The following is a 26,513-nucleotide window of genomic DNA, read 5'->3' on the forward strand; positions in this document are numbered from 1 at the left end:
AGATTATGCAGCCTGGCCATGATTCCTAAGCACCAGTCTGCCCCCCCCCCCGAATCCTCATTTAGCATTGTGCCTCATAAGCTGTTGGGGTTGGGTATTAGTTCTACAATTAAGGTGGTTTGGGGAGCCCTCAACTTTTGGGGGAGAATTCACCCCTACACATAAAGGTTCTTCTTTTGATCCTGAAATGAATGGTTTGGTTTGGGGGAAAGGCAAAGAAAAAAGAAGGTTGACTTGTTCAAAGATATGTCAAAGGGTGTGGGGGATACCAATATCGGATTTCAGCTTCAAAGACAGCCACCCACATTTTAAACTGGGCCAAGAAAGACATACATTGCACGAAATAAACGTGAGACAGGTCTCACAACAGACTGGTCAGCTTCATTCATTAGTGGCTAATGTTTGAGCTCCACCTTTAAAAGCAACACAGCATAGAGCATATAACTGCAAAGGAAGCCATGGCCAGCAGTCAGTAAATCAAGCTAGCCACGAGTCCAAAATGTTTCGGAACCACCGCAGGAGTGGCTAAAGTTTGAGCACCATCTTTCATTGCAACACAACATAGGGTGCCTTTAGAACAGGGCAGTCTTGATGCATCCGTGCAGTCAAGGCATGACCACATTGGTATTCTTGCTGCTACAGGACTTCAGTCTTACCTGTATTAAGTTTTGGCTTTCTTGCCTTTGTCCATTCCAGAACGGCTTCTAGAGAGACATTCAGATTTTCCTGCAGATTGATAGATGGAAAAAAGCACCGTGTGTCATGGCAATAATAATATTGCACTCTATGTAATGTAGTGTTTTTACTAATTAGAATTGCTTATTTATATTGTTATTGTATTTTATTGTTGTTAGCCGCCTAGAGTGGTCCTCACCGACCAGATAGGCGGGGTATAAATTAAATAAATAATAAATAAAATAATAATAATGGCCACCTTCTGATAATGCATTGAACTGCTCCTTCCCCGGTTTCCATCAGAATTCAAAATACATCCTTCCCAAACCTTAAATGTACGGTGTTTATGTTTTTACCTCCATGCCTCTGACATAACTGTTTCATCTCCATGGTTTTCTGTAACACTCAGCCTTGAGCTTGGCAATGTTTACACTTTTGTTTCTGCTCTTGTAGCTGGAGCTGATAAGAAAGAAGGGAAGGGTGTCCATCTCAAACTTATCTTTGAATATCTTTTTGTCTGTCTCTTCTTTTCAGGGATGTGAAAGCTGGGAACATTCTTCTGGGAGAAGATGGCTCAGTCCAAATTGCAGGTGAATATTTGCCATGTGGTCACTCGCTGTGTGCGTTCAGTCTAGATCCAGACTTAAACCCATGTGCACACATTTCAGTAGGGCCGAGAATGTGCCCATTCCTGGAGAGGTCAGGAGGAGTCTATGCTTCAGCTGTCTCCTGTCTTGACCATTGCAACATGTTTTACCTCTGAAAAGTGTTTGGCAGGTCTCAAAGTGAACGCCAGATGGTTAACTACAGCCAGAGATTCTGCCTTTGTAGATCTGATGAAATAGAATCTATTGAGCATATGATGCTGAGATGTAACAGGCATAACAAGATTCGAGGAAAATATATTACATCTCTCTTAAAAGACATGACAATCTGACTTGGACTACTGTAACCAATTGTTAATTGATCGAAATCAGACTACTACAGAACTGGTAGCGAAATTTTGGGCGACATGCCATAGTAGCCAGAATAGATAGCCAAACCCTTAGACATTGGTTTTACATTGTTATATTTGTAGTTTTATTGCTTTTTGTTTATTTGATTTGGCTTTTTGCAGTCTATGTCAGTACGTGAAGCTCTGCATTCAATTTTGTTTTATGTATGGCTTAAAAACATAATGATGCTGTAACGATAAAGTATGTATGTATGTAACTTCAGCCAGGTTGTAAGAAACAGGAGACTTGTGTCTTGTCGTGATACTTTTGCTGGGTCCCAGTCTTGTTTGTGGTTCCAGGTCAAAGTACTGGACATGATCCGTAAGTCCTGTATTACTTGGGAACAGGCTATCTGAAAGTCTACATTCTCCTATAAGAAGAGTCCTGGAGGATGCCTTTGAAGGAGATTTATGAACCTAGTCACTGATAACTACTTGATGGCCAGTGTCTGGTCATTCCATGATTGCATTTATTGCCCTTTCAAGTATTCTTGTGAATAGAAGGCTTTGTGTGTGCGCACATGTTTAATATGCAGAGGTTTGTCCATTCACCAATGCCTGCAGTATAAATTAAGATGTCATGGCCTTTTCGTTTCATCCTCTTCCAGAATCACTTAGCTGTGCAAAATCATCTAAATTTCAAAACGGCTGCCCAGGCATGGAGGCTTCCATTTTCCAGGAAGCTTCTGAGTCCTTAACGATGCTTTGACAGGAAATTATTGTTCACACTCCAGGAAGGGGGGGGGACTTTCTGTTTGAGCAAATGACTCTCTTTTACCTGTGAACATTTACAGTATGTGAGATAGCCAGTTATCCCATTCATATTGTTTATAGAGAAACCGGAAACCTATTAAAGATCTTTTCATGTATTAGATTAACCTGTTCTGTGAGTGCCCCCCATGGCAGGCAGAACCACAGCACTGAGAATTAAGAACGGCACTCAGTGTCCTCCTGTTTTCTCTTTTTTTCAGTTGATCTCTAACTTATGTGACCACTGAGATAGAAATGGTGGGTCTGCCAGTATCGCTGAAATTTTCCAGTAGGGATAAGGGCTGTCTTTGGTTTCCTGACCCAAGTGAAAGAGAGCGAAGCTTGAGATTTGATTGAGTGGTTTTGCGTGGAAGAGGGTCTCGTGGCAGAACGGGAAAAGCCGTCTCTGCCCGAGGCCTTGGCGGATTCCTGCCTGTCAAAGGAAGAACGGGGTTAAGCCAGATAGACGGTTCAGGATGAGAAGACCTAGAAGCAAATCCCCACAAGTCCTACGGAGGATTGCTTTTACACATGCAACTCCCGCAAGAGGCCTTTGAGTGGATTTTTGGATTTCTTTCAAGGGCATCTCGTTTTCACACCGTGACTGAGAGAATAAAAAGCATGCAATCTTGTGAATGAAGTGCAAAAGGGAGATGCCCTTGGAAGAGAGCCCAAGAAGCTTAAAATGTGGCGGTGGGAGTTGCCCCCCCCCCAAAAAAAACCTTCCATAATGCCTGTGAACCAACCTTTTTCTCTCCCTCTCCCTTTCTGTTCTCTTTTGTTGAAGTTAACTGATATGGCTGTAATTTCTCAATATTTGCCTATGTCAAGGAGTCAGGCTTCCATTTTTCAATGTGTCGTCATAAAAGAGGTGGCCGGGTTAGTCTGTGCAAAGCCTATAGGTGAAAACAAAATAAAAATAAAAAGTTCAAAAAGATAAAGACGGGGGTGGCACCTTAAGCAGTGCTGAGAAATGAGAAAAAGCAATATGAGAGCCACAATGTTTTTTTCAAAATTGTGGGGGTGCAAAATGTGCAAATGACCTAAAGGGAGCACACGTTGATTTGGAAAAGCTGAATGTTTGAAACACAAACACACACACACACAAACACACACCCATCCATGTGAACATAGTCTGTTTACACTTGCAGAAGGTCCTCCCTTACTTTCCTGAGCATGTTGTTGATGCATCCCATCTAATCACACCTGTTTGCTCCTCATCAGCAAGAACACACTTTGCACGAGGATACATGAAAGCCAGCTCCTCCTTGGTTGTTACTTCCAGACAGACCATGAATTCCAAACACATGGCAAACCATGGCTTGTTAGAGGAACAAGAGACTAAGAATCATAGTTCATGAGTAACGCTAAGCTTTGACCCATTTGCCACTTTAATGAGAGCAATTGAGCATACCACTTGCGAATTTTAAGCCAGAACTCTTTGGACCAATATGGCCTGCACGTAGAAAACTACCAATTGTCTAGGTTTCAATCCCTGATCTTGGCCGCCTAGAGTAGTCCATCGCGACTAGATAGGCGGGATATTAATTAATTAATTAATTAATCAATCAATCAATCAATCAATCAATCAATCAATCAATCAATTAATTAATTAATTAATTAATTAAATAATAATAATAATAATAATAATAATAATAATAATAATAATAATAATAATAATAATAATAATAATAATAATAATAATAATAATAATAATAATAATAATAATAATAATAGCTTTCAACATGCTAGTATGATCTTTCTGTGGATGTTTGGTGTGTGTGGAAATAGGATTCATCACAGAGATGATTGACTGTGTCAGACGCTCTCCAGCTTTTGAAACTAATACTTTGTACGCTTTCTGCTCTTGAAAAATGTGGATTACTCAGGCTGTCGAGTGATTTTATATTTTGACAGCTTGAAAGAGTAAATATTAGGAAGCTCTTCTGCAGTGAAGGAGGTGTTGCCTTCAATGCAAGCCCACATTTCAGAGAGAAGTAACTTAATTTGCTTTCTTTAAAAATATTCCTCTTATAATTTTTATTTTACGAGCCTGTTCTGTGGGAAACGTTGGACTGACAGCTTTGCCTGTAAAATCCTTAACTGCGGAGAAGATCCTTTTAATGAATCATCTCCTGAACGATGGAAAGGGTGGAATTGCAAATAAACTTCTGAAAAATCTCAGCAGCAGATGCGATAGATGAACTTATGCATCTAATATTGCTTAGGGAGGATTTTGAGATCCTAGGTTTTCCATTTTTTTGCATTATAACAACAGGTTTCTAGTCCTCATGTGTGCTGAAAATAACCAGGATCTTGTGGGGGGGGGAGATTTGCATTCAAGGGCCATCCCATAAAGGACTCTGTGCAATACCATGTATGTCTGCCATCCTGTTTTGAGCTCTTCCCTCTTGGAGCAGCAGGGAGGGCTCCTGTTTTAACATTAGTTTTCCTTGGAAAGACAGATCTCTGGAGATCCATCATGCCAGTGTAACTGGTTCTTATAACCAGATGCTTTAAAAAGATATTAACGAGGGAGTAGCAAATGCACAGTGTCTTGCCAATTAAGGGGTATGTGATGTTTCGGCTTCTCCCGGTCTCTTCAGCCTTGCTTCTTATCTTGGTGCCAGGCACAGCGTATTCTGCATGACAATCTCATGAGAATATTTCAGTGCTTTTTAAATCATCTTACACAGAACCTAACGGACGTCATCTTTACATAACTACAAGTCCCATTTTCCTTCTATTTCCTCACACACAGAAGTGTTTGTTGTGCATCAGTTGTTGGCCAAAATGCCAACTGTTTCTCTCCCTGTTTTTCTCCCTCTATTTCTAACCATGGGTTTGATCGATATATGCCGCCAAAGGCGTGGGTAGCAGGGGGCAACATCTCTACAGCTGGCAGAAATCTAATTTCCCTGCCCTGAGAAATTGTCAGAAAAACAGCCTAACATGTAAAGATTCCTGCTGGACTTGTTCTCCGCCACATGCCGCCTTTCTGTTTCTAGGGAGTTTCTTCTATGTGTGTTGGGGGGGGGGGGGGAATTAAAAAATAATATTGCCTACTAATCATCTGTCATGGTAAATTCTGCTCTACCCTGTCATGAATCTTTCAACCATTGACCAAAATATCCCTCTGGAAAGACATTGCAGTTGTGGGGTGGGTGGGAAGTGAAATTCCATATTAAAAGATAAAAGACAGTCATGTTAAAGCTTTAATTAAATCTGTATTACTTTTGAAATGTTTTACACAGTTCTCATTGCTCCCACCCACCCCAACACAGAAGGAAGGAAAGAGAGAGGGCGAGGGGGGGGGAGGGAAGGAAGGAGGGAAGAAGGATGGATGGATGGATGTACTAAAGCTGGAAATTATATAGGATACAGCAGTTGAATTGAGGGAGGGGTCAGGATACCATCTCAAATGTACTGACAGGTAATAGATTTCAGGGAAGATGTGAGTGCTTTGTAATATAATTCAATTAACACGTGAGATTTGTTGTTCCAAGTTTTTACAAGGGCCAGTAGTTAGACAAGATACAGGGAGAGCTCGGATTGAATTCTCACCAATGAGAAAATATTTAGAACCATAGAATAATGATGTTGGAAGGGGCCTGTAAGGCCATCAAGTCCAACCGCCTGCTGAAGGCAGGAATCCAAATCCAAAAACTGATCCTGCCCTTCCTCTGTTTTGACTACCTTTCAAGTATTTGAAAAATGCTATAATATCTCCCTTGAAGTCTTCTTTTATGAAGGCTACACATGCTCAGGTTTTTTAAAGGTCTTGATTCTTTGGCAAAGTGAATGGACTGTAAAACACAAAAAGTTGAAGACGACAGCTCTGAATGACTGGGGGTGGGTGGGAAGGTGAAAAGCTGATTAGTATGCTACTGTTGCGATGTGTCGCTGCTTAACATGCATGCTTTCCATGCAAGGCAGAATTGTTTAGAGGAAGATATCTGTTTTTTTTCCTGTTTGTTTTTGTTCCAGCAAACAATAGGGGCTTCACAAATCTGTGCATAATCAGAGCAGAAGTAACAACACAAAAATCTTGTGACTGCACGATGGTGGTGGTGGTTTTGGGATTGCTTGCATTCAGATTGAGAAGCTAAGAATGGGGAATGTGTCAAGATCCCTGAGGAGCTGTGCTCAAAATTAAATTAAAATTCTGTACACACACAAGCTCAGCATTGCTGCTTTGCTTCTCTAAATGCTATGCAGCCTTTCAAAATTACTTTTACTTCTCAAAATTCTGCAGTCCCTACTATTTTACACACTTGCATGCATGCAACAATGCCTGCTGTTCAAAATCTGTTGCCGTCCACTCGAAATCATAGCTTTTGACGTACTTTCAGGCTTATCTTCACTCATAAGGGCTAGAAATGTTATTTCTGCATTTATTTAAACCGAACATTGATATTGAAAAAGAGGGATACTATATACACGGGAAACTTTGGAAGAAAGAAGTGCCCTCTTCTTGAGGAGTTGCTAGAAAAGATACTGGAAGAGAAGGATGTACTAGCAGAAGCATTAAATGAAAGGTCATTTCGAAAAGGACTCAAAAACTGGGAACAACTTTATAATTGGGTTCAAAATATGTATTGGAAAGTACAGTGGTGCCTCGCTTAACGACGATATTCCGTTCCAGGAAAATCGCCGTTAAGCGAAAACATCGTAAAGCGGGGAAAATCAATTGAAACACATTGAAACCCGTTCAGTGCGTTCCAATGGGGTAAAAACTCACCGTCCAGCAAAGATCCTCCATATGGTGGTCATTTTCGCTGCCTGTATAGCGAGGAATCTGTCCCTAAACACAGCCATTTTAATTACCCGGTGGCCATTTTGAAACCGTCGATCAGCTGTTCTAAAAACGTCGAAGCAGGGAACCGATCATCGCAAAGCGAAATTCCCCCATTTAGACCATTGTTTTGCGATCACAATTGCGATCGCAAAAACATCGTCATGAAGCGGATTCGTTGTAATGCGGGGTAATTGTTAAGTGGGGCACGACTGTATTACAGTTATTGGTCAGAATTCTGTTGCTTGTTTACATTTGCTTAAGGGAAAATATTGTCGTTAAGTGGATTTGTCGTAATGTGAGGCAATCGTAAAGCGAGGCAGCACTGTATAGATAAAAGAAGAATGTGAAGGTCCAAGGGAATGGAGAAATTAGTAACTCTAGATGCTCTGGTAAAAAAGGCTAAACCGTTTCTTCCTTTTTAGCATCATTGTGTAAGTGGATGTAAGCATGCTCTTTCACTCTCTGGAATGTTACCCCTTCCTGATCCTTACCTATTCCTCCCCTACCCCCTGTACCCCTATCCCAATTCCTATTCCCACTGAAAATGAATAAAAATAAATAAAAAGAGGGATTCTCCATGATCATACCCAAGAAATGTCAGGAGAAAGACCTGTAGCGAAACGCCAGTGGCAGAAGACTGTAGAATAAGGTTCAGAAAGTTGTCCTAACACTTCCGTTTATTTTTGGTGTTTCAGACTTCGGTGTTAGTGCTTTTTTAGCTACTGGTGGTGACATTACCCGGAACAAAGTGAGAAAAACCTTTGTGGGCACTCCTTGTTGGATGGCACCTGAAGTTATGGAACAGGTAAAAAGAACTGTTAGAAACCAAAACCAGCTTTAGCTACTGATTTTGGGATCCAGCATCGTCTCTTCCCATTTCTTTGTCTCTCCAGACTGGCTTTTTTTTTTCTTTGAAGGGATGCTGTGATTTTTTTCAGGAGCTACAGTGTGCTGATGGAAAGGATGATGTTGGCATCAGCTGTGAATAAAGTAGAGAGAAGGGAGGGGGAGGCAGGAGATTCAAATCTGCCCATCGGTTCAGCAAATCAAATACAGAATAGTGATGGAGGCAGGTGAATGTAGCTTTAATTAATGAAGGGGCCTCTAAGCAAGAAGAAGAAAGCCTAAGCTATGTAGCAGGACCCTCTTACCTATTGGATCAGTATCTGCTGATTCACTTATCCACAGTCTAAAAATATTTAAAGAAAAAAACCCCGAAGTATACAGTACTGTATTTCTAAGAATGAAGTTGCCAGAACTGGACACTAGAGGGAGCCAGAGACCACACTATGTACTGTACAGTGGACCCTTGACTTACGGAATTAATCCGTGTTGGAACGGTGGCTGCAGGTCAAAAAGTCTGTAGGTCAAGTCTCCATTGACCTACAGTGCATTGAAAACCGATTAATCCCGTAACAGGCCGTTTCTGTTCCATTTTGGTTTTTTTCTGGTCTGTAAGTCAATTCTCAGGCTGCAAGTCAAACCTAAATTTTGCAGCCAGAGGAGTCTGTAACTCAAAAAGTCTGTAAGTCAAGCCGTCTGTAAGTCAAGGGTCCACTGTATAGCGTCTGTTATTATAGTAATAGCATTTGCTATGTTGTTTAGTTGTGCCCGACTCTTCATGACCCCATGGATCAGAGCACGCCAGGCCCTCCTATCTTCCACTGCCTCCCGGAGTTAGGTCAAATTTGCTATAATCCACGTTTTTCAGCATCCGGGGGGGGGGGGCTTTGAACTGATGCCTGTGGCTGTGGGGGGATTTTCCTACTGTATATAGATTTAATTTTATATATGATTCCTATTGTTTTAGTTTCTGGTGTGGTGGCATAGGCAAATGAATAGATTTGACAAAATAAGACTTCAAGAGGAACAATGGCACCTTGAAATTGGAAGTAGATAAAATATATTGAGGAGTAATCATAAATGCTTCTCAGGATGTTTCACATGGTGGAGCAGCTGGCAGAAGCATTCAGTATCAGTCTAAGACTTTTCTGCATTTTGAAAAGCATGGGTCATAGCCCCCAGTTCAGCGCATGCGCAGTTCTCAAAGTGTGTGTGGCAACAACCTGGGGTTTACAATGCTAATGTATGCACTTGTAGCAAGCCACTCATTCTTCATCTCTGGCAGGGATCCCTGCTCGGTAAACACATTTGCACAACATATTTGCCTCGTTCCTCCTCATTATGTTTGCTATCAATGTTTTATATTAATCAGGCCTTTGATGTACCTGAAAGACCTGTTACATCTTTTTTTTAGAATATGACAATAGAAGAAAAAATAATTCATCTCTTTGCCTCTGCTTTCCACGTGTAGAATGAGAATAGGACTGACCTGCATGCTGTTGAATGGATAAAACCAATAAAGAATGTAAACCATGTAGCACGTCGGAAATGCTGCAATAATATTTCTTTAGAAAGATCTGAGACATTTTCTTTACGTTTTCAGATAGTTTTCCACCCAGCTGTGCAGTACTATGTGAAGCCAAAGATAAATTATTGCTTCTTACTCCCAGAGTAACCTTTGAGCTGGTGAATCAAGAGACACCTGTTGTATTTGCACATATATTAATTTTCTGTTGGCTGAAACACTTAATTTGCATTAACGAGAATCCACAGTGTTGTTTCTTCGCAGTTGAGAGTGAAAATAAAAGGGCTTTTTAAAAATTCCAGGTGATCATTTGAGTGCCGGAGAAGAAATGGCTTTCTTGGCAGCTGGACTGTTTCTGTGTACATTAGGGAAAGAATTTTCTAGCAAAGTCCCCGGCTACCCTGTGCATTTGTGAGAGTAGTTGCTAACTTGGAGGATGCTATGCTAGACATTTCTGGAGATAGACAACTTGAGATGGAGAATAATTAAAGAGAAATGTGCCGTTAATGCAAATGTTGTTTTCCTAGGTCAGGGGCTATGATTTCAAGGCAGACATCTGGAGTTTTGGAATTACAGCCATTGAATTAGCCACAGGGGCAGCTCCTTACCACAAATATCCACCCATGAAGGTGAGTTACTGATAGGCCAGTTGAAATAATCTCCACAATGTCCCATCTTCAACTGCCCTGCTCAGCTCTTGTAAGCTCAAGCCTGTGGCTCCTGTTAGGGAGTCAGTCCATCTTGTATTGGATATTCCTCTTTTCCTGCTGCCTTCCACCTTTCCCAGCATGACTGTCTGTTTCCAGAGAATCCTGTCTTTTCCTTATGTGCCCAGAGTAAATGGGAGAAAGGTTTTCTTGCAAGCGTGATTTCTAAAGGAAATTCCAAAAGAAGATTGGAACCAAAAAAATGAAAGTGTAATATCTAAATGGAAAATCAGAACTTATATATTCACTGAAACAGAAGTCCCCAAACTCTGTTGCAGAAACTCTGATGTTCCCTAGACACTAGCCTAAGATTTCTGTATGCAAAGACTGTGCGGCAGGTGATGTGATAGTTCCTCTGGAAGATTCACCCACCTATCTGTATCTCCTGTTGCAACATTTGCTCTTGAGGTGTGCAGTAGCTGGGTCCTTCTGTATCTTTCTTCCTGGACATCTCATTCACTTCTTGTTTGGTTCTTTCATTTCCCCCAGTTTCTGCAAATTCTTACATTTCTCACAGTGCATGGTCTTGATGTTGGCGTTACTTTATACATTAATATTTCAGTGACTGGAATCCTGTTGCGCAGTTCTGCAAACCGCGTTAACTTTAAAGCATGAAATGATGCGACTTAGGAAATCTCTGTAGGTATCCTCTATGGCAAGCCAAGTTATACAACTCCATATGTTGCAGATGCTATTTTCAGAGATTTCATAACTTGTGGCAATATGTGTCCACAAATTATGCCATTTGCGTAAGCACGCAACAGGATTTCAGCCAGTTTTTCCTTTGCTTTCGTGACCTACAAATCCCCAAAACGGGTAGTGTTCGTAAAATGCAACGCAAGTCAATTCAAGATTAAAAATGTAAAAACTATTCAAATTAAAACGAGGTGAGAGCAGGAAATTAATTCTCTCCTCTGTTGGAACGTTTTTCTCCAACCAGATCAGGCCCTTGGCCAGCCTAAGCAGGCAGAGTGTTCCCAAAAAGACGTTCTGTCTTGTATTCCATTAAAAATGAAATCCAGTAGCCATAACGAGAGCGTTCCTCAAATGACCTTCATGCCGTTTTTCGGGTTAGTGGCACTGAAGAGTTAACTTGGCTAAGCTGGCATTCTACAATTTTCCAAACAAAGGCTTTAAAAAAAGTTTGTATGTATTTTGCATTTGAAAACCAAACCTAGGTCGAAAAAAAGCGTAACATAGTGCCCAAGGTAATTTGAGTCTGAACCTTTCTAGATTCCTTTTTTCTGTGCTTTGGGGCTATGGAATGCTGAGTTACCTGTGGGGAGCGAAAGCAAAGCAGATTTAGGGGGCCTGACCACTAGGGGAACAATAGCCCTACTGATGATGCTAGGGCTCCAGCTATTATTATCTTTAACCTCTGGACCTGTTAGCTAGCTGTGATGCAAGCTGGACTGAACTGTCAACTGTATGGAAAGCCCTTCTTGTTTTTTTCCCCCCTTAACAAACAATCCATAGCCACCTGTTGTGTTTCCCAGTTTGTGCCTGATTTTTCCGGCATGGATGGGTCGGTAGAGGCACACGGGAGGAGGTGAGATAGTGTTGTGTTCAATGGTCAGAGCTGAATCGTCGAACTGGAAATAAGATCCTGTATCCATTTATCTCCTCTTCTGAAGCCAGTGTGCAACTAATTAGTTATGCTAGAGGGAAAGTTCTCAGCTTAAAACTAGGGAGCAGGTGAGAATTGTCCCGGAAAAACCTGTAAAGTGGTCACAGTAGGCCATGGGGAATACAGTTAGCGTTCACCCTCCCCTTCCTTTATAACAACATATAGACAGCATTGTTCAACAGGTAAATCAGTGCAGGTTTAGAAAACAGGTGGGTTAAGGATCTTCTTTTCACTCTGATGCCTCATTTCTGGACACGTAATACACCATCACCCCTTCCCTTCTGCATTTTTTTAAAAATGGGTGAGTTAGAATCAAATTCTTTCTTACTGGAGACTGAGATGGCTTTTGGAATGTGTGAAAGACGCAGAATGTAGTTTAAAGGATGGGCTGCGCATCACAGCATTCAGGAGCCTTGGGCTTCAGGATGGGGTTGGCGGGGAACATGGCTTTCCATTCCCCTTTTATTTGTTTATCACTTGCTGTCAAGCTGATTCTGATTTATGGCAACCCTTTCCAGGGTTTTCTAGGTATAGACAATTCAGAAATGGTTTACTCTAAGGTAGTTCCACTTGTTCAGGCTCACGTAGCTGGCTCTTCTCCCAGGAGAAGAGCCAGGAATCAAACTCCTGACTCCTGGCTCCACAGCTAGGCACCCAACTCACGGAGCTGTTTAGGCAGTTGCCCACTTTACTACCTCCCTTCAATTCTACTCGATACTTCATAGTGGAACAATCTGCCCATGGAGATAACGCCTGGCACCCTCGTTGGGCAGGTTTAAACGAGCATTGAAGAGTTGGCTCTTCCGTCAGGCTTTCCCTGAGCATGAAGTTTCCCGATATCTCTGCTTGTCTTTTATCATTTTGCCATCCTTTCATCATCCTTTCTACCATCTTTATAGCCATCTGTTTTAATTGATCCCTACTAGTTATTGTGTCTGTTGAATGTTGCTATTATTTTATTATTGTTGTGTTTTAATATTGCGTTGTTTGTCTTGTCGTTGTTAGCCGCCCAGAGTGGTGTGGCTGCCAGATGGTGTAGGTTATAAATGTAATAAATAAATAAATAGCTAACTCAGGAATCTGTGGAGGGTTTCAACTGGCATACTGTGCTTAAGGGGAATTTTACTTTCCCTAACCAAGGCCATAACATCTACGTTGCTGGGGGGTTTTTTTTCTGCTGAAAATAATGGCTCTTGATCAGACATTGAGAGAGATGTCTTGATGTCTCTGTTTTTAATGCATGTAAATTTTCCAGGTCTTAATGTTGACGTTACAAAATGACCCGCCCTCGCTGGAGACAGGTGTGCAAGATAAAGAGATGTTGAAAAAGTATGGGAAGTCTTTTCGGAAGATGATCTCATCGTGTCTGCAAAAGGACCCAGAGAAAAGGTACCTAGCGCCTCCGTTCTGCTTCCTCCCCCCCCCCCCCCCCGGACAAATCTTGCCATAGATGGGCAGTGCTTGATGTCAGAACGTTGTGACGGAGAGAGGAGGTGGCCACCTACCGGCTGACGAGATGCACACAGAATAAAATGACAGAATAGCGTGGGGAATAGTGGTGCGTGGAAAGAGTCAGAAGGCGCAAATGCTTGTTTAGCCATGAGAGCAACCACACGCTTGCAAGGTTGCACCAGCAGTATCAGCCCTCTTTGTCTTCTGCTTTTGATGTTTTGTGTGCATAAAACAGAATGCAAAATATTTGGGGATTAGCTGGTGTTTCATAAATGGGTGCCTGCCTGCTGTTGATGCTGGTAACATATTTATTTCCCTTTGGGGCAGAATAAATCATAACATGAACAGGTGTCATGGTTAGAATTTTGGACTAGGACCATCGAAGCCTGGGTTCAAATCCCTGCTCAGCTACAAATGTCGTTAATGCTCACTTTTTGCTTGTCCTTCCCTTTCCGCCTAGCCTGCTTTGCAGAGTAGATAGGACGCTAAAACCGTGTGTGTGTGTGTGCGTGTGCGTGCACACAAGCCTCTTTGAGCCCTACTTTCTGGAAGCCATGAACTAGAGTCGGACTCTTGCGTGGGCAAAGCCTGAGTTGTCCCATTGAATTCCAGCCAACACTCCTGTGTCTGCCGATGGAGTCTAAATCTGTACATCTCTAGAGCAGCCAGATTCAGTGATCTCTCAGACTGTAGGAGTAGAAATCCACAGGGTCAGGCAAAGGCCGTGTCCAGACACCTGCGGCATGGTGTGCTTCATATCGTTACACAGTAAGAGGATGAAGCCAAGGACAAAGGAACCCAGAGGCAACAGGGAGATTAACTCTTCCGGAAGTACAAAAATGGCGAGGTCATTCATGGAAACGGAGAGGCAGAGAAGTTAATTCCAGAAGTAAGGCATGATCTGCCTGGGGAACTTCTAGCCACAGAAGGTTCAAATATGGCCCATTAGGGCAAATAGATGTGATCACCACAACCCTAAGTTCAGGCTCAGTTTTCAAACCATCTTCACAATTTAAATGTTTAGTCCCCCACCCACCCATCAAGGTAGGGTGCAGGACAGCTTTATCACTCCCATGGTTTCTGAGTCTGATAAGATGCAGAACCGGCGAGATCATGGCTCCAACCCAACAATTCCATTCTTCTGATTGTCGTGTTCTTGAATATTCAGCTTGGTTCTCCTGAATGGATTTGATGTCATTGCAGATATGTAAAATGTAAATGCAAAGATTACAATAACAACACACTTCTTCTAGTTAAGCCTGCTAGGACACTTTCCCACTGTCTGTGATGGCCACATTCTTCTTTGTGATCAGTGGGTTCCGCTTTTAACATATCTCTGCTTTTTGCACAAGCCGCTCGCTCCAGAACTAGTGACTTGGGAAGTAGGGTGAATAAAAATAAATTATTTTTATTTTTAAAAAATCAAAAGGATTTAAATCACGATGTGAATAAAAACAACTAATTTTTAAATTTGAATCATTTTAAAAAAATCTGATTTTTTAAATTTAAATTGTGATTTAAATCAAATCCACTTTTGGGGAGCCTCTGTCATGTGGCTGACCTGGTAAACAGCCATCTCTACCCTGATTCTGAGTTCTTAAGTTCCTTTTCTCAGAGATGGTCCGAACTATTTAAAGATCCCTGCAACAATTTTGGCTTTGGTATAGGAAGAAAAAGAAAATGGGCTAGAAGAAAACAACTTTCATGGTTCCTTAAAGCCATTTTTCAAGACTTATTCATTTTTCTTTCTTTCTTGATAGACCAACAGCAGCTGAACTTCTAAGACACAAATTTTTCCAGAAAGCAAAGGTAAGGCTACAGATTGATGCTTGCACCCAGCAATAAGGACAGAAGCTAGTTACTAGCAGTGAATAAGCTATCCAGAGGTGATTCCTCCAGATTTTGTCAGTGTAATTCTGTCTGCCACAGGATCCATTAGACCAGGGGAAACAGTACCCCTGCAGATGTTGCTAGACTCCCAGTTGTTGCTAGACTCCAACTCACTTCATCCCTGATTATTGTCTGTGCTGGATAAGCCAGTTGAGAGTTGGAAGTCCAACAAAATCAGGATTTGGCTCTGTTTGAATGTGTTTGTTGTTGTGATTCAGCTTTGTTTTTTTCCAAGGTATCTGTTGCTTCTAGATTTGATAGAATAGAGAAATACAGCTGGGCATCACCAGCCTGCTGATGGTACCATAATCTAAGCTGATGTGTGCTCTCTCTCCCCGAAGAGACACATACAGAGATTGAAGAGTATTAAGAAGAAATAGAAGCTTCTGGCTAATTCCCAAGAGGTGGAACAGCAGCAGAAGGATGCTATTTTTGGAGAGCTGCTCATATATGTTGTCTTCCTAACGCTTGTATCAAAGACTTTTCTGAGTTTATTTCTAGTAACTAGAGACAGCTCTATTGATCCCACCCTCTGTGCAGTTGCTAGGGAATACGACTTGAGCCGAACGATCTCTTTTTGAAGAGCAGGAAGAGAAAATGATTATTTGATTTTCCCCTCCTAGAATAAAGAATTTTTACAAGAGAAAATACTACAGAGAGCTCCAACCATCACCGAAAGAGCCAAAAAGGTAAAATCCCACACTCTGTTTCAGCTCTTATAGGGCAGCTTTCAGTTTTCTTTCCTGCATTTGACTGATAGCCTTCCTGTGCTCCGAGTACACAGCAGTTCGGTAAAGAATTGGAATTCGGTCTGCGGGATTCATCCAAGAAGCCAATGTGAATAAAAAGTATCTGGCATTCCCTCTAAGCAACATCCAGATTTAGTATTGGCTCAGAGGAAATGAAAGATTCAAGAGGTGACAAATGGGACCGCTTCTTATTTATTTATTCGATTTATACCCCACCCATCTAGACCGAAGGGTTCTCTGGACTTCCTTGAGATTTCGAGGACTTGGTCATTATCTTGTGCTGCATAAGAGTTAAGAACAACCAAGTCCTCAAAATCTCAAGGACGCCCAGAGACGCCGTCGGTCTAGATGGGGGGGGGGGGTAAAACAAATAAATAAATAAGAATATTTCAGTTTCAGAAGTTATGTTCCCTGAAGTCATGTGTTGGGGCAGAATCCACACGGAAAACAGTGCAGGCATTCTGTATCATTGTCACCGAAGAGTTAACAGAACCCGCAAGTTCCATGTGCAGTTGCTTCTTTGTCCTCTTCCTTTAAATGTCTAGGACAAAATGTGCCCCCGACCGCTAAATCAATTCTTTTGCCACTGGAGTTCTGCTTTGCAGCTTATTCAGACAAAACCTCCCGTGTCCTTTCCCACCTGGCCCTGAGGAGCTGAAGTGGTGGTATAGTTTGGTTGTCATTATGGCCCCCATTCAGCATGAACATTGGGATTCTAATTTGAGCCAGAGGGGGGAAAAAAGGGGGGGGGGGAGACAAGAAGTACACATTTAGCTCCATTCCTTGATATATCCATATTGCCAACCCTCAATACCTTAGCATTCTCATAAAGGGGGGGAAATGCCCTACAACTCACTCAGTGGTTTTAAAAAAAATCCTGGTGCATAAGGGTTTACCGTATTTTCCGTGTATAAGACTAGACTTTTGTCTAAAATCTTTAGATTAAAAATTGAGGGTCGTCTTATACACGGAAGTAAGCTGAGGAGAGAACAAAAGTGGAGGGGAAAGCAGGAATCAAAGTGATCCTGCAGGGCTTTGATCACTGCTTTCCCCTCCACTTGCTAAGCCCCTAATCTTTCTTAATTTTGGGTTAGAAAAGTGGGGGATGTCTTATACATGGGGGTTGTCTTATACACGTAAAAAATACGGCATGTATTTGTTCATTTTCTGTATCGCCCATCTAACGGTGAGCCACTATTCTGGATGGTTTACAACAGAATATAAACATAAAAGGGTGCAAGACAAGAAGGGAAGCCAGGCCTGTGGTTAGACATACGTTGGGCCAAGGCTGCTTGGGAGTTATATGAGTTCTCTGACTTCGTGAGTTGAACCCAGAAAGCTTTAGGACCCGATTAGACAGATTCCTGTCCTGGTGCTCACTATTCCTGCAGATCCATCTCTGCCAGAGGTCTGGAGTTGCCCCGTGATCCTGGTTTGTAGCCTCCCACCCTAACAAACCTGGGTGCTTCATCAACCGCTCTAGTGGCATACTGGCCTACAACCCTAATATCAAAGTTGTTGATTGGCCTTTAATTTAATCTACTACATCTTAAAAGTCACAAAAAGCGTAGCACTCTTGAAGACTTGGGAGATTGCTGGAACAGAGAATATGCAATACAGTTTTAAAAAGCGATCACATGTTTTGAAGGAAGAGAGGGGATGAGGGAGGATCTGAGTAGAAGGAGGTCTTTGTACGAAATAGATCCGTGTAAGTAGCGTACTTGCTTGGCATGCCTTATTTGATACACATTTGAGGTTTGTGGTTTCTCTGTTTCGTTTTTAAACACAATTACCACCTTTTTCCTGAGATTTTCTAACAAGATTGCACTCCTAGCAGCTTGATTTTGGCTTCTTGTTGCAATGCAGGTCCGGAGAGTTCCCGGCTCCAGTGGGCGTCTCCATAAGACAGAAGACGGTGGTTGGGAGTGGAGTGACGATGAACTCGACGAAGAGAGTGAGGAAGGCAAAGCAGCCATTTCACAGCTCAGGGTGGGCCTTAGTTCAATTACTTTCAGCCCCCCCCCGACAATTGTGAACTCTTTCTATAAAAAGAAAATAAATGAATAATGAAACAGAGGCAGCCGCTAGCTCAGGGTGTGCTCCCCGAAGTAGCACTTCCTCATATGTTCTCTATTTATTGTGTTTGTTCGTGCTCCCATTTGTGGCAATAGACATGTCAAGCACAAATATATTGTGTTACTGCAGGGCGCTTAAGTGCCCTTCTAATATCATGGGTTCAATCTGCGAATCAGTAGCAGGGAATCATATTAGTTACATCCATGTGAAATAATTTGGAATACTTACCTATATTTGGAGCATTCATGATCAACATACTATACAGTAGGACCCTCATATCCACAGGGGATTGGTTCCAAGCCACCCTGCAGGTGCTGAAAACCACAGATAATAGTGAATGCCATACATAGCATGGTAAAAGAAAAAAAATCCACACACAAAAAAAGGATTTTCATCATGTATTACCAGAACTGGTCACTAGAGAGAGCCAGAGACCATGCAATGTATTCCAACAACAAGAGTGGTCTCTGTCTCCTTCTAGTGGTCAGGTCTGGTAAGTGTATCATGAAAATGTGTATTTCTAGATTTTTTTTTCTTTGAATATTTTTACTATTTTTAGACTGTGGATAAGTGAAATTGTGGATGCTGATCCCTCAGATATGGGATTCCTACTGTACTGGCTTTTCTAAAGATTGGTGGATTTAAAAAAAGGACACACCTTCTTTACCCGCCCAGTATCCTCCATGATTTAGTTTCCAAGAACGCTCCATGAGAAGATGGTTCAGATCACAACTACGTCTGATCAGACTTTCTTCCCAGCGTGCTTGGTGATTGTTGCGCACATCAGTTCTCTGTCTTGTTGATCAAGCTTATTAGCTGGATTTTGAACAATACCTTCAGTTGCTTCCCCCAAACTTTGTGTTGACGGGTTATTTTGGGCTTGGGGGGGGGGGGGGATGTCTTTGGCCAGAAGATACATCTGAAAATTAAGCACAGATCACTAGAGATACGCTCTCTGTGAAAGGCAGCTGAATATCTCTCCTGAAGGAGAATGCTGGTTTTCACGTCCACAGACGATGCTGGCTGTTTTTGCTTACTGAGCAGAATCCCAAACAAGCCAGGAAAAGGTGTTCTTAATTATTAAACACAAATTGCACACTACTTTCTCTGCACATGAATGCACACACCCTTCACCTGTCAATATTTATCTGCTTCATAGTCTTCCGACCTCTGCAATTTAGAGAACAGCTGTTGTCAGAAAAATCACTGTTTGCCCATTAGATTGACATACATGGGTCTCAAGCAGTTTTTGCTCACTTTGGAACATGGCCAGTGATTTCTTACAGCCTAGCCCCAGGGTTTGGTTCTGAGCTGGTGTAACCTAATCATGGCGGAGCAACAGAGGGAAGAAGCCTCAGTTTGAATCACTTTGCCTCCCTTGTGAACTTACTTCTTTCTCTCCATCTCAGTCTCTTTTTCTGGAACATGGGGGTAAATGAAGGGTTGGGTATCTTAGTGGTTTAGGTATCTGGCTTTGGAGCTAATTGGGAATTTGATTCCCTGCTGTGCCTCCTGTGAGTAGAGCCAGCCTGTGTGACCTTGGGGAAGCTGCACAGCAGTCCCAGGGTTCCCCTGGAAAAAGGGAATGGGAAACTCCTTTGAGTTTTCTCTACCTAGGAAACCCTGAAAAGTCAGAATTGGAATGGCTGTAAATCAGAATTGACTTGACAGCACAGAAATATTATTAGCTGGCTGGATAGCTCAGTGAGTTATATCTCTGGCTGTGGAGCCAGAGGTTGGGAGTTCAGTTCTCCACTATTTCTTTGAGAGTAGAACCAGCCTGTGTGGCCTTGGGCAAGCTGCCTCGTCCTAGGATGCTTTCCGAAAAAGGGAATGGGAAGCCGGTTCTGAGTATTCTCTCCCTGGCAAACCCTGGAAAGGGTTGCAGTCAATCAGAGCTGATTTGACACCATATGGTGATGGTGGTTGTAATTAAGGGGTCATTGAGCTTAAAGACCACCAGTAGTGAGTAGTTAGTTGGACTGTGTTACTTGGCCTGCGGTGTAGATGTTTGTATTTTTAGTGGGGACTTTTAGTGGGTGGGGAGTGTTGGGGGATTTTTTAGTGGGTGGGGAATGTTTGGGGAATTTTATGTGTGTGCATGTGTCTGGTCTCTGGGTTTTTGTGAATTTCATTGTATGGGTATACTGTGTATATACCTACAATGACAATCAATCAATCAATCAATCAATCAATCAATCAATCAATCAATCAATCAATCAATCAATCAATCAATCAATAAATTGTTAGGGCTGTAGTGAGCTTGTGCCTATGCAGTGTTATAAACCTCTGAAAGAAGGGGTTCAATGCGACCTTGGTTCTGTCTAGAGTTGAGCCATTGACATCAGTGGGACAGTTCTAAAATGGCTATGTGTGTATTTACCCCCCACATCAGCTGTTTTTGGCCAACCTCATCCCATCAGCCATGGCCAGCATTGAAGGAACGTGAGTGGAGTAGTGAAATACATATTGAGGGCCACCAGTTCCCCACACCTGTTCTAAAGGTGTTTTAACTTTTCACAGATCCTTTTTATGAAACGGGCATGGTAGAGGCGATTTATGTGGAATGCTCCCTCCCATACACCTGCCTTATCCAAAAATCCACCGAGATAAACATAGTAGGGTACCGTCCCACTGGAACTTTGTGTTATGGGAGTGGGGGAGAGATGGTGTCTCGGGGTTCTGTTTTGGGGGCTGAGGGAAAGAGAGGATTTGAAAAGGAAGAATAGATGTTGAGGAGACAGTCCATCAGGGTCTGCCGGTTCTCCCCTGATGTTGCAGACTAATAATGAGAGCCCTCTGTTTTTCTCTTGCAGTCTCCCAGAGTGAAAGAATCGTTACAGAATTCTGAGGTAAGTTGCTAGTCGTATGCTATAAGACCTTCAGACAGACCCTGACCCCTGTTTTTTAACACTTGAGAAAGTGCCAGAATTATTGTAGGCACCCGGTCACTGAGCAGCATTTTTTACTCTTGTTTCCAGTTGTGGGCTAATATTAACTCTTGCATTGATAAATTCATTTATAACACAGTATTGCAAAACAGTTCAAAAACATTAGAAGAAGCCAGGTCGCCCCCCCCCTCTTCTGTCTTTCCTGCATCAGACAAAGATCTTCCTTTTCAAGCAGTCTTTTAAGCAATAACGGGGGCATCTAGGGAATTCTGCATTTAATAGATCTAGATACAGTATTTTAAAATGTTTTTAAAAATGATGTTTAATCTTGGTATAAATCTTGATTCACGTTTGTTTGTTTAATGCTGTTTTATATAGTCTTTTAAACCCATTATCATTGTACAGTTTTAGTCGTGCGCCACCTTGGGTCGGCTACGAGGAGAAAGGCAGCACATAAACGATGTAAATAAATAATAAACATATTAACTTAAATTGCCATGTGTTACCTTAAAGCAAAAATATCTTCTTTTTTGGGTGGTATTCTTCGCCTCCGTGTCCTCGGTTTTGGTGATGCTTCCCTTCCTTTTTGGCAATACAGCAATGGCCATCCTAGAGGGAAATGTTCCCGAGGGTCACCTTTGCCATAGAGCAGCCTACAGAGATGTCTGGAATGGCACCTAGACGCTACCATGTGGAATATGTTTGTCGCCTGTGAGGGAAATTAAAGTATCTGTGTTTTTAGGCAGATCTCTCTCTGATGGTGTTTAGATCACTCAGGAATTATAAAGATGCATCCTTTTGTATTCTCAAAGGCTTTCACGGCTGGGATCCGATAGTTGTTGTGGGTTTGCCGGGCTGTTTGGCCGTGTTCTTCAGAGGACAGGAGTCAGAACTCTCTCTGTGCTCTGGTGCAGTTTGTGGGATAGTTGAGTATTTATAGCTGCGGGATCAGCTTTTGTCCTTTTCAGGGTGTTTTTTGTTGTGGGTGTATTGTTGTGATAAGGGGGAGATGATCTGTCACCATGATTGATGGGTGTCGTTAGCTATTCTTTGACACAGACAGTGTTGTAGCTTCTGTCCTCTGAAGATGCCGGCCACAGAGACTGGCAAAACGTTAGGAAGAAAAACCTTAAGAACACGGCCAAAAAACAGCCTGGAAAACCCACAACAACCAATGCATCCTTTTGTCAGTATCTTTGGCAAGCAGGTCTTGAGTGGGTTGATGCCATGCTGAGTGGGTGATTTCTCCCCTCCCCCTGCTAAAATCCGCTCTTTCTCTTGATTCCCAGCTCTTTCCATCAGCTGAGCCCACAGGCCCTTTGCTCAATGTCCCAGCCCAGGCTCCTCCTGCTCAACTACCTCAGCCAACAGGACAAGCACTTGCACAGCCTTCTCCAGCTGCTCCCCCTCCAGCTTCTCAGGCACCCGCCGCAGCTCCTCCGGCAGCACAGGTAAGAGTCGAGGCTTTCCGAAGGAAAGAAAATAGCTTTGAGATCTCTTCCGAGGTTCAAACCCTTCCTTAGACGTGGATCTGAGAATCGAGAAGGACCTCCAAAAGTCATGACAAGAAATTCACAAGCGTCCCTGACAGACAGGCGTCCCCTTTCTGTTTAAAAACCCTGAATGAAGGAGAGTCCACGCCATCCGAGTTCGTCCATTCCACTCTCAAACCACTCTTTCTGCAAGGAAATTTTTCCTAATGTTTAGTCTGAGTTTCTTTTCTCCTAATTTGGATCCCTTGCTTCAGATCCTGCCCTCTGTACAGTAGTTTCTATGGACGGAAAAGAGCAGATACGGATTAAATGGTTTTCAATGCATTCCTATGGGAAATGCAGATTCAACATAAGAACTTTTCAACTTGAGAACCACCTTCCAATACGGACTAAGTTCTTAAGTAGAGACCCCACTGTAGCAGCAGAAAACTAGCTTGCGACCATGTCTGTGTGACAACCCTTCAAATATTTTAAGAGGAGGATTGTAATGAAACAATCCTTCCGTTTCTACAATCCTTACTGCTTCCTTCAAATGTAAGATTTGAGGATAGAAGTGGTGCGAGTGGGGGGGCGAACGAGACCTGTGTTTTGCTTCTCCCTCACCGAAGTGGACAGAGTTCTGGGATACGTTTTGTTTTTGTGGAACAACTTTTAGACTTGAATTGAGAACCAATCATGAGAGAACCTGGAATATGTTTAGAGTTCGTGTAGTGGCTAAGCCTTAAAGCGCACGTCATGTCGAGTTTGAATCCTACAATAGAAGCATGCATCTGACTTTTTTCATCAGCAGCCCAAGTAGCTCGAGCGGAAGGTCATGTAGGTCACAGCTGCCGAAGGCTTTCCTTTCTCATCGCTTTTCAGCTACAGATCCTCGGGTTACTTTCTTACAACAGGGGCCCTTGTTTTCCGCAGGGCCTGCAAATGAGAAAGCACACCTTTCTGTTTCAAAGCAGCTTATCTTAGACTTTTAATTTTATTTATTTTATTAATTCCATTTGTACCCTGCCCATCTAGTGCCGAAGCACTACTTTGGGTGACTAACAACATGTAAAAGAGAGAGACTCTTGCAGAGTGCGGGTGGCATACAAGTCAAACAAACAAACAAACAAACAAACAAACAAACAAACAAACAAACAAACAACCCAGCTACCCATCCCCACTCACAAGTCATAAATAGTGAGATCCCAAAAACCTTAAACCCCGAATAGTTAAGGAAAAAAGAAACATGGAAAGCCAAAGGGAACCAGTTTTCTAAGTGGTTTTTGAGCCTATGCGAAGCAGAGGATTCCTGGAACAGATGCCACCTTAAACTGTGAGCAGCCTTCAGTGGCCTAGCCTCTCCATCTGCAAGCCAGGAAGGATCTCATTTACTCTGCAGGTGTGTCTGACAATGATACGTTGCATAAATAAGCCACTTCAAGCATTGTGCTATATTCTCCCTGTCCAAATGGCTTGGAATCCTATTAATTCATGGGTGGAAATTGTAGAGTGTCAGAACTATGTATTTTCACAATGTAATTACCAGAACTGGCCACTAGAGGGAAGCATGCTATCTATCTATCTATCTATCTATCTATCTATCTATCTATCTATCTATCTATCTATCTATCTATCTATCTATCTATCTATCTATCTATCTATCTATCTATCTATCTATCTATCTATCTATCTATCTATCTATCTATCTATCTATCTATCTATCTATCTGGTTCATTATTATTCACAGTTTTTGGCATCCGTGTGAGGGGTCTTGAAATGCAGGTGTCCTACTGTATTATTATTATTTTCAGCCTAAAATGGCCAGTTATACCCTCAAAAGTCCTCCCCCCATGAATATAAACCCCAATTTAAAGTCTCTCTTCCACTCTGGCCTATTTTAGGCTCCAGATTATTTTTGTGTGTGTGGGGGGGGGGAGATATTGGGTCGGGTATGAAAGCATGCACTGGCCTACTGAAAGTGGGGTGCATGTGGAGGTGCAGGTTGGGTGGCTGGGGGCCCCAAACCTTTGGGGACTGCCCACTCCCAATATTAAGGCCAGGCCCACATTTTATGCACATCCCAGAAGTAAATAGGAATTTTTCTGTCACCAAGCGCGCTCGGGCCAAAGTCAACGCAGTGTTGAGACATCTTGGAGCGTGTTCTGCGGTGGTGCCAAATTACGGCCCCTTTATGGCTGGGCGACAGCGCTGACTCCTCTCTCTCAAAAAGAGACGAGCGGTTGTTCTTCCAGTCCGGCTGCGCCCCAACGGGATTGGGAAGGGGGCAGGAAGACCTTCTCACGCCAGGCCTCTAACGGGGCCCCTGGGAATGGTTTCATAGCCTTTGTGGCTGCAGCAACACTTCAGGGCCTCGGCTTTTCCTAGAAACGCGTTCATGGTTTGTGGAGCCGAGCTATATATAAACCCCCGTTGAGCTCACAGGGCTCCTGTCCCCGTCCTGACAGCCCATTAATTTTCGAAGACAAACCTTGGCCTCTGCTCCTTCTCAGATTCCACTTGGCTGGAATGAAACAGCGCTTAGCTTGGCTCCGAGGATCTGCAGATGCTTCCTGGTGCTGCGCAGGACCAGCTATTCAAATGTGTCAAGGGCCTGGCTTCCATTTTGAACCGAAACCTGAACAATTCCAGGCTGGGTCTGTCCAGATCCTCCAGCAGTTTTAAGAGGTGTGACGGCCATAAGCTTCACGGATTTCAGTGGGAAGCTAGGTGCCTGAAGAGAGCAGCTGGCTCGGTTGGGTCCCGATAAGGACCTAAGATGCTAAAGAGCTGCCTCCGTTCCTCGTTCTGCTTCTTTCTCCACCACCTCCTGCCCTCCCTAGGATGACTGTCCCAGCTTGACAGGCACATCTGTGGATTAAAAGACCAATTTTGGGAGGACCTTTTTCCATGCGGTTCATCTATAAAAGGCAGTCTTGACATCATGTTCAACTGCTTGTACCTTTAGCTGGATTTTCGTCTGTTAGGACTGGCAGAAGCTCACCAGCCTTGGGCAGATGAAGGCCTTTCCATCATCTGCAACTTGTTCTTTTACCTTAAGGACTGTGCAACTGTGGTCCTCGGGAGACTTTTAGACTGCAAGTTTCACAAGCCCTTACCATTGGCCATGCGGGCAAAGTTTGATGGAAATTTGGAGTCGAAAGCATCTGGAAGGCCAGCCTTGCCTTAACTGGACACACCAGGAATTGAACCTTGGAACTTTCGTATTTGATACATGTCCTTTACCGCAGATTACAGACACCTCTTCTTAAAATTATAGAGTTACATTTTGCAGATAAAGAACCATGAGAAGTCAACGAAATTTTCCAGTGGGTCTGTCTTGTGGCCGCTCATCAATTTTCCACTTTGTGGTGTCTGAAATCACCAGAAGATTCTGAAGGGATAGCCGTGTTATTCTGCAGCAGCAAAACCAAGAAGCCCATCTTCTGAGATTTCAAACACTGACAAGTTTTACATCTCGCAAGCTTTAAATGATCTGCGCTGGTTGGATAGCTCAGTGGGTTAGGTCTCTGGCTGCAGAGCCAGAAGTTGGGAGTTTGATTCCCCTACTGGGCCTCCAGAGAGAAGAGCCAGCCTGGGTAGCCTTGGGCAAGCTGCACATTTCCAGAGCTGCCCCCCAGAGGAAGGGAAGGGTGAAGTACTTCTGAGTATTCTGTACCTGGAAATTCCTGGAAAAGGTCGCCATCAGTCAGAGTTGACTTGATGACATGCTGCTGTTGTTGTTGGCGTCTGATGCAGTCTAGGAATGTGAATGCAAAATAAATCTCATTAGTCTTTAAGGCACCACCAGATCTCTTGCAGAAGAAATCAGGATTATCTTCCATCACCTCCATCATCACCTCTTTCATTCACTGATAAAAAGTGACCCTCTCTTTTTTAAAATTGTTGTTGTTCTCAGGTACCTCCTGCCCCGGCAACAGCCCCAGCACAAGAGGAACCTAAAGTCCCCATCAGCCTCGTTCTAAGGTTAAGGTAAGCAGATTGCATAGGTGTGCCCAGGGCTTAACCATAAGGTTACTGCTCAACCCTGGCCTGGTCTCGAGAGG

General features: G+C 42.9%; 1 protein-coding gene across 2 annotated transcripts in view; it reads left to right on the plus strand.

The window, feature by feature from the left end:
• The window catches only part of OXSR1 (oxidative stress responsive kinase 1), a 98,437-nt gene that overhangs the window by 62,451 nt on the left and 9,473 nt on the right, over positions 1-26,513 (plus strand). For both annotated transcript variants that reach the window (XM_073002836.2, XM_073002837.2), the window contains 10 exons: positions 1,210-1,265; positions 7,913-8,022; positions 10,113-10,214; positions 13,175-13,308; positions 15,132-15,180; positions 15,885-15,950; positions 17,877-17,999; positions 20,903-20,938; positions 22,267-22,428; positions 26,366-26,439. In XM_073002836.2, coding sequence (XP_072858937.2) covers positions 1,210-1,265; positions 7,913-8,022; positions 10,113-10,214; positions 13,175-13,308; positions 15,132-15,180; positions 15,885-15,950; positions 17,877-17,999; positions 20,903-20,938; positions 22,267-22,428; positions 26,366-26,439 — 912 coding nt within the window. The remainder of the gene's footprint in view (positions 1-1,209; positions 1,266-7,912; positions 8,023-10,112; positions 10,215-13,174; positions 13,309-15,131; positions 15,181-15,884; positions 15,951-17,876; positions 18,000-20,902; positions 20,939-22,266; positions 22,429-26,365; positions 26,440-26,513) is intronic.

The sequence above is a fragment of the Pogona vitticeps genome, chromosome 6 (genome assembly GCF_051106095.1).
Source record: "Pogona vitticeps strain Pit_001003342236 chromosome 6, PviZW2.1, whole genome shotgun sequence".
In the NCBI taxonomy this organism is placed as follows: domain Eukaryota; kingdom Metazoa; phylum Chordata; class Lepidosauria; order Squamata; family Agamidae; genus Pogona; species Pogona vitticeps.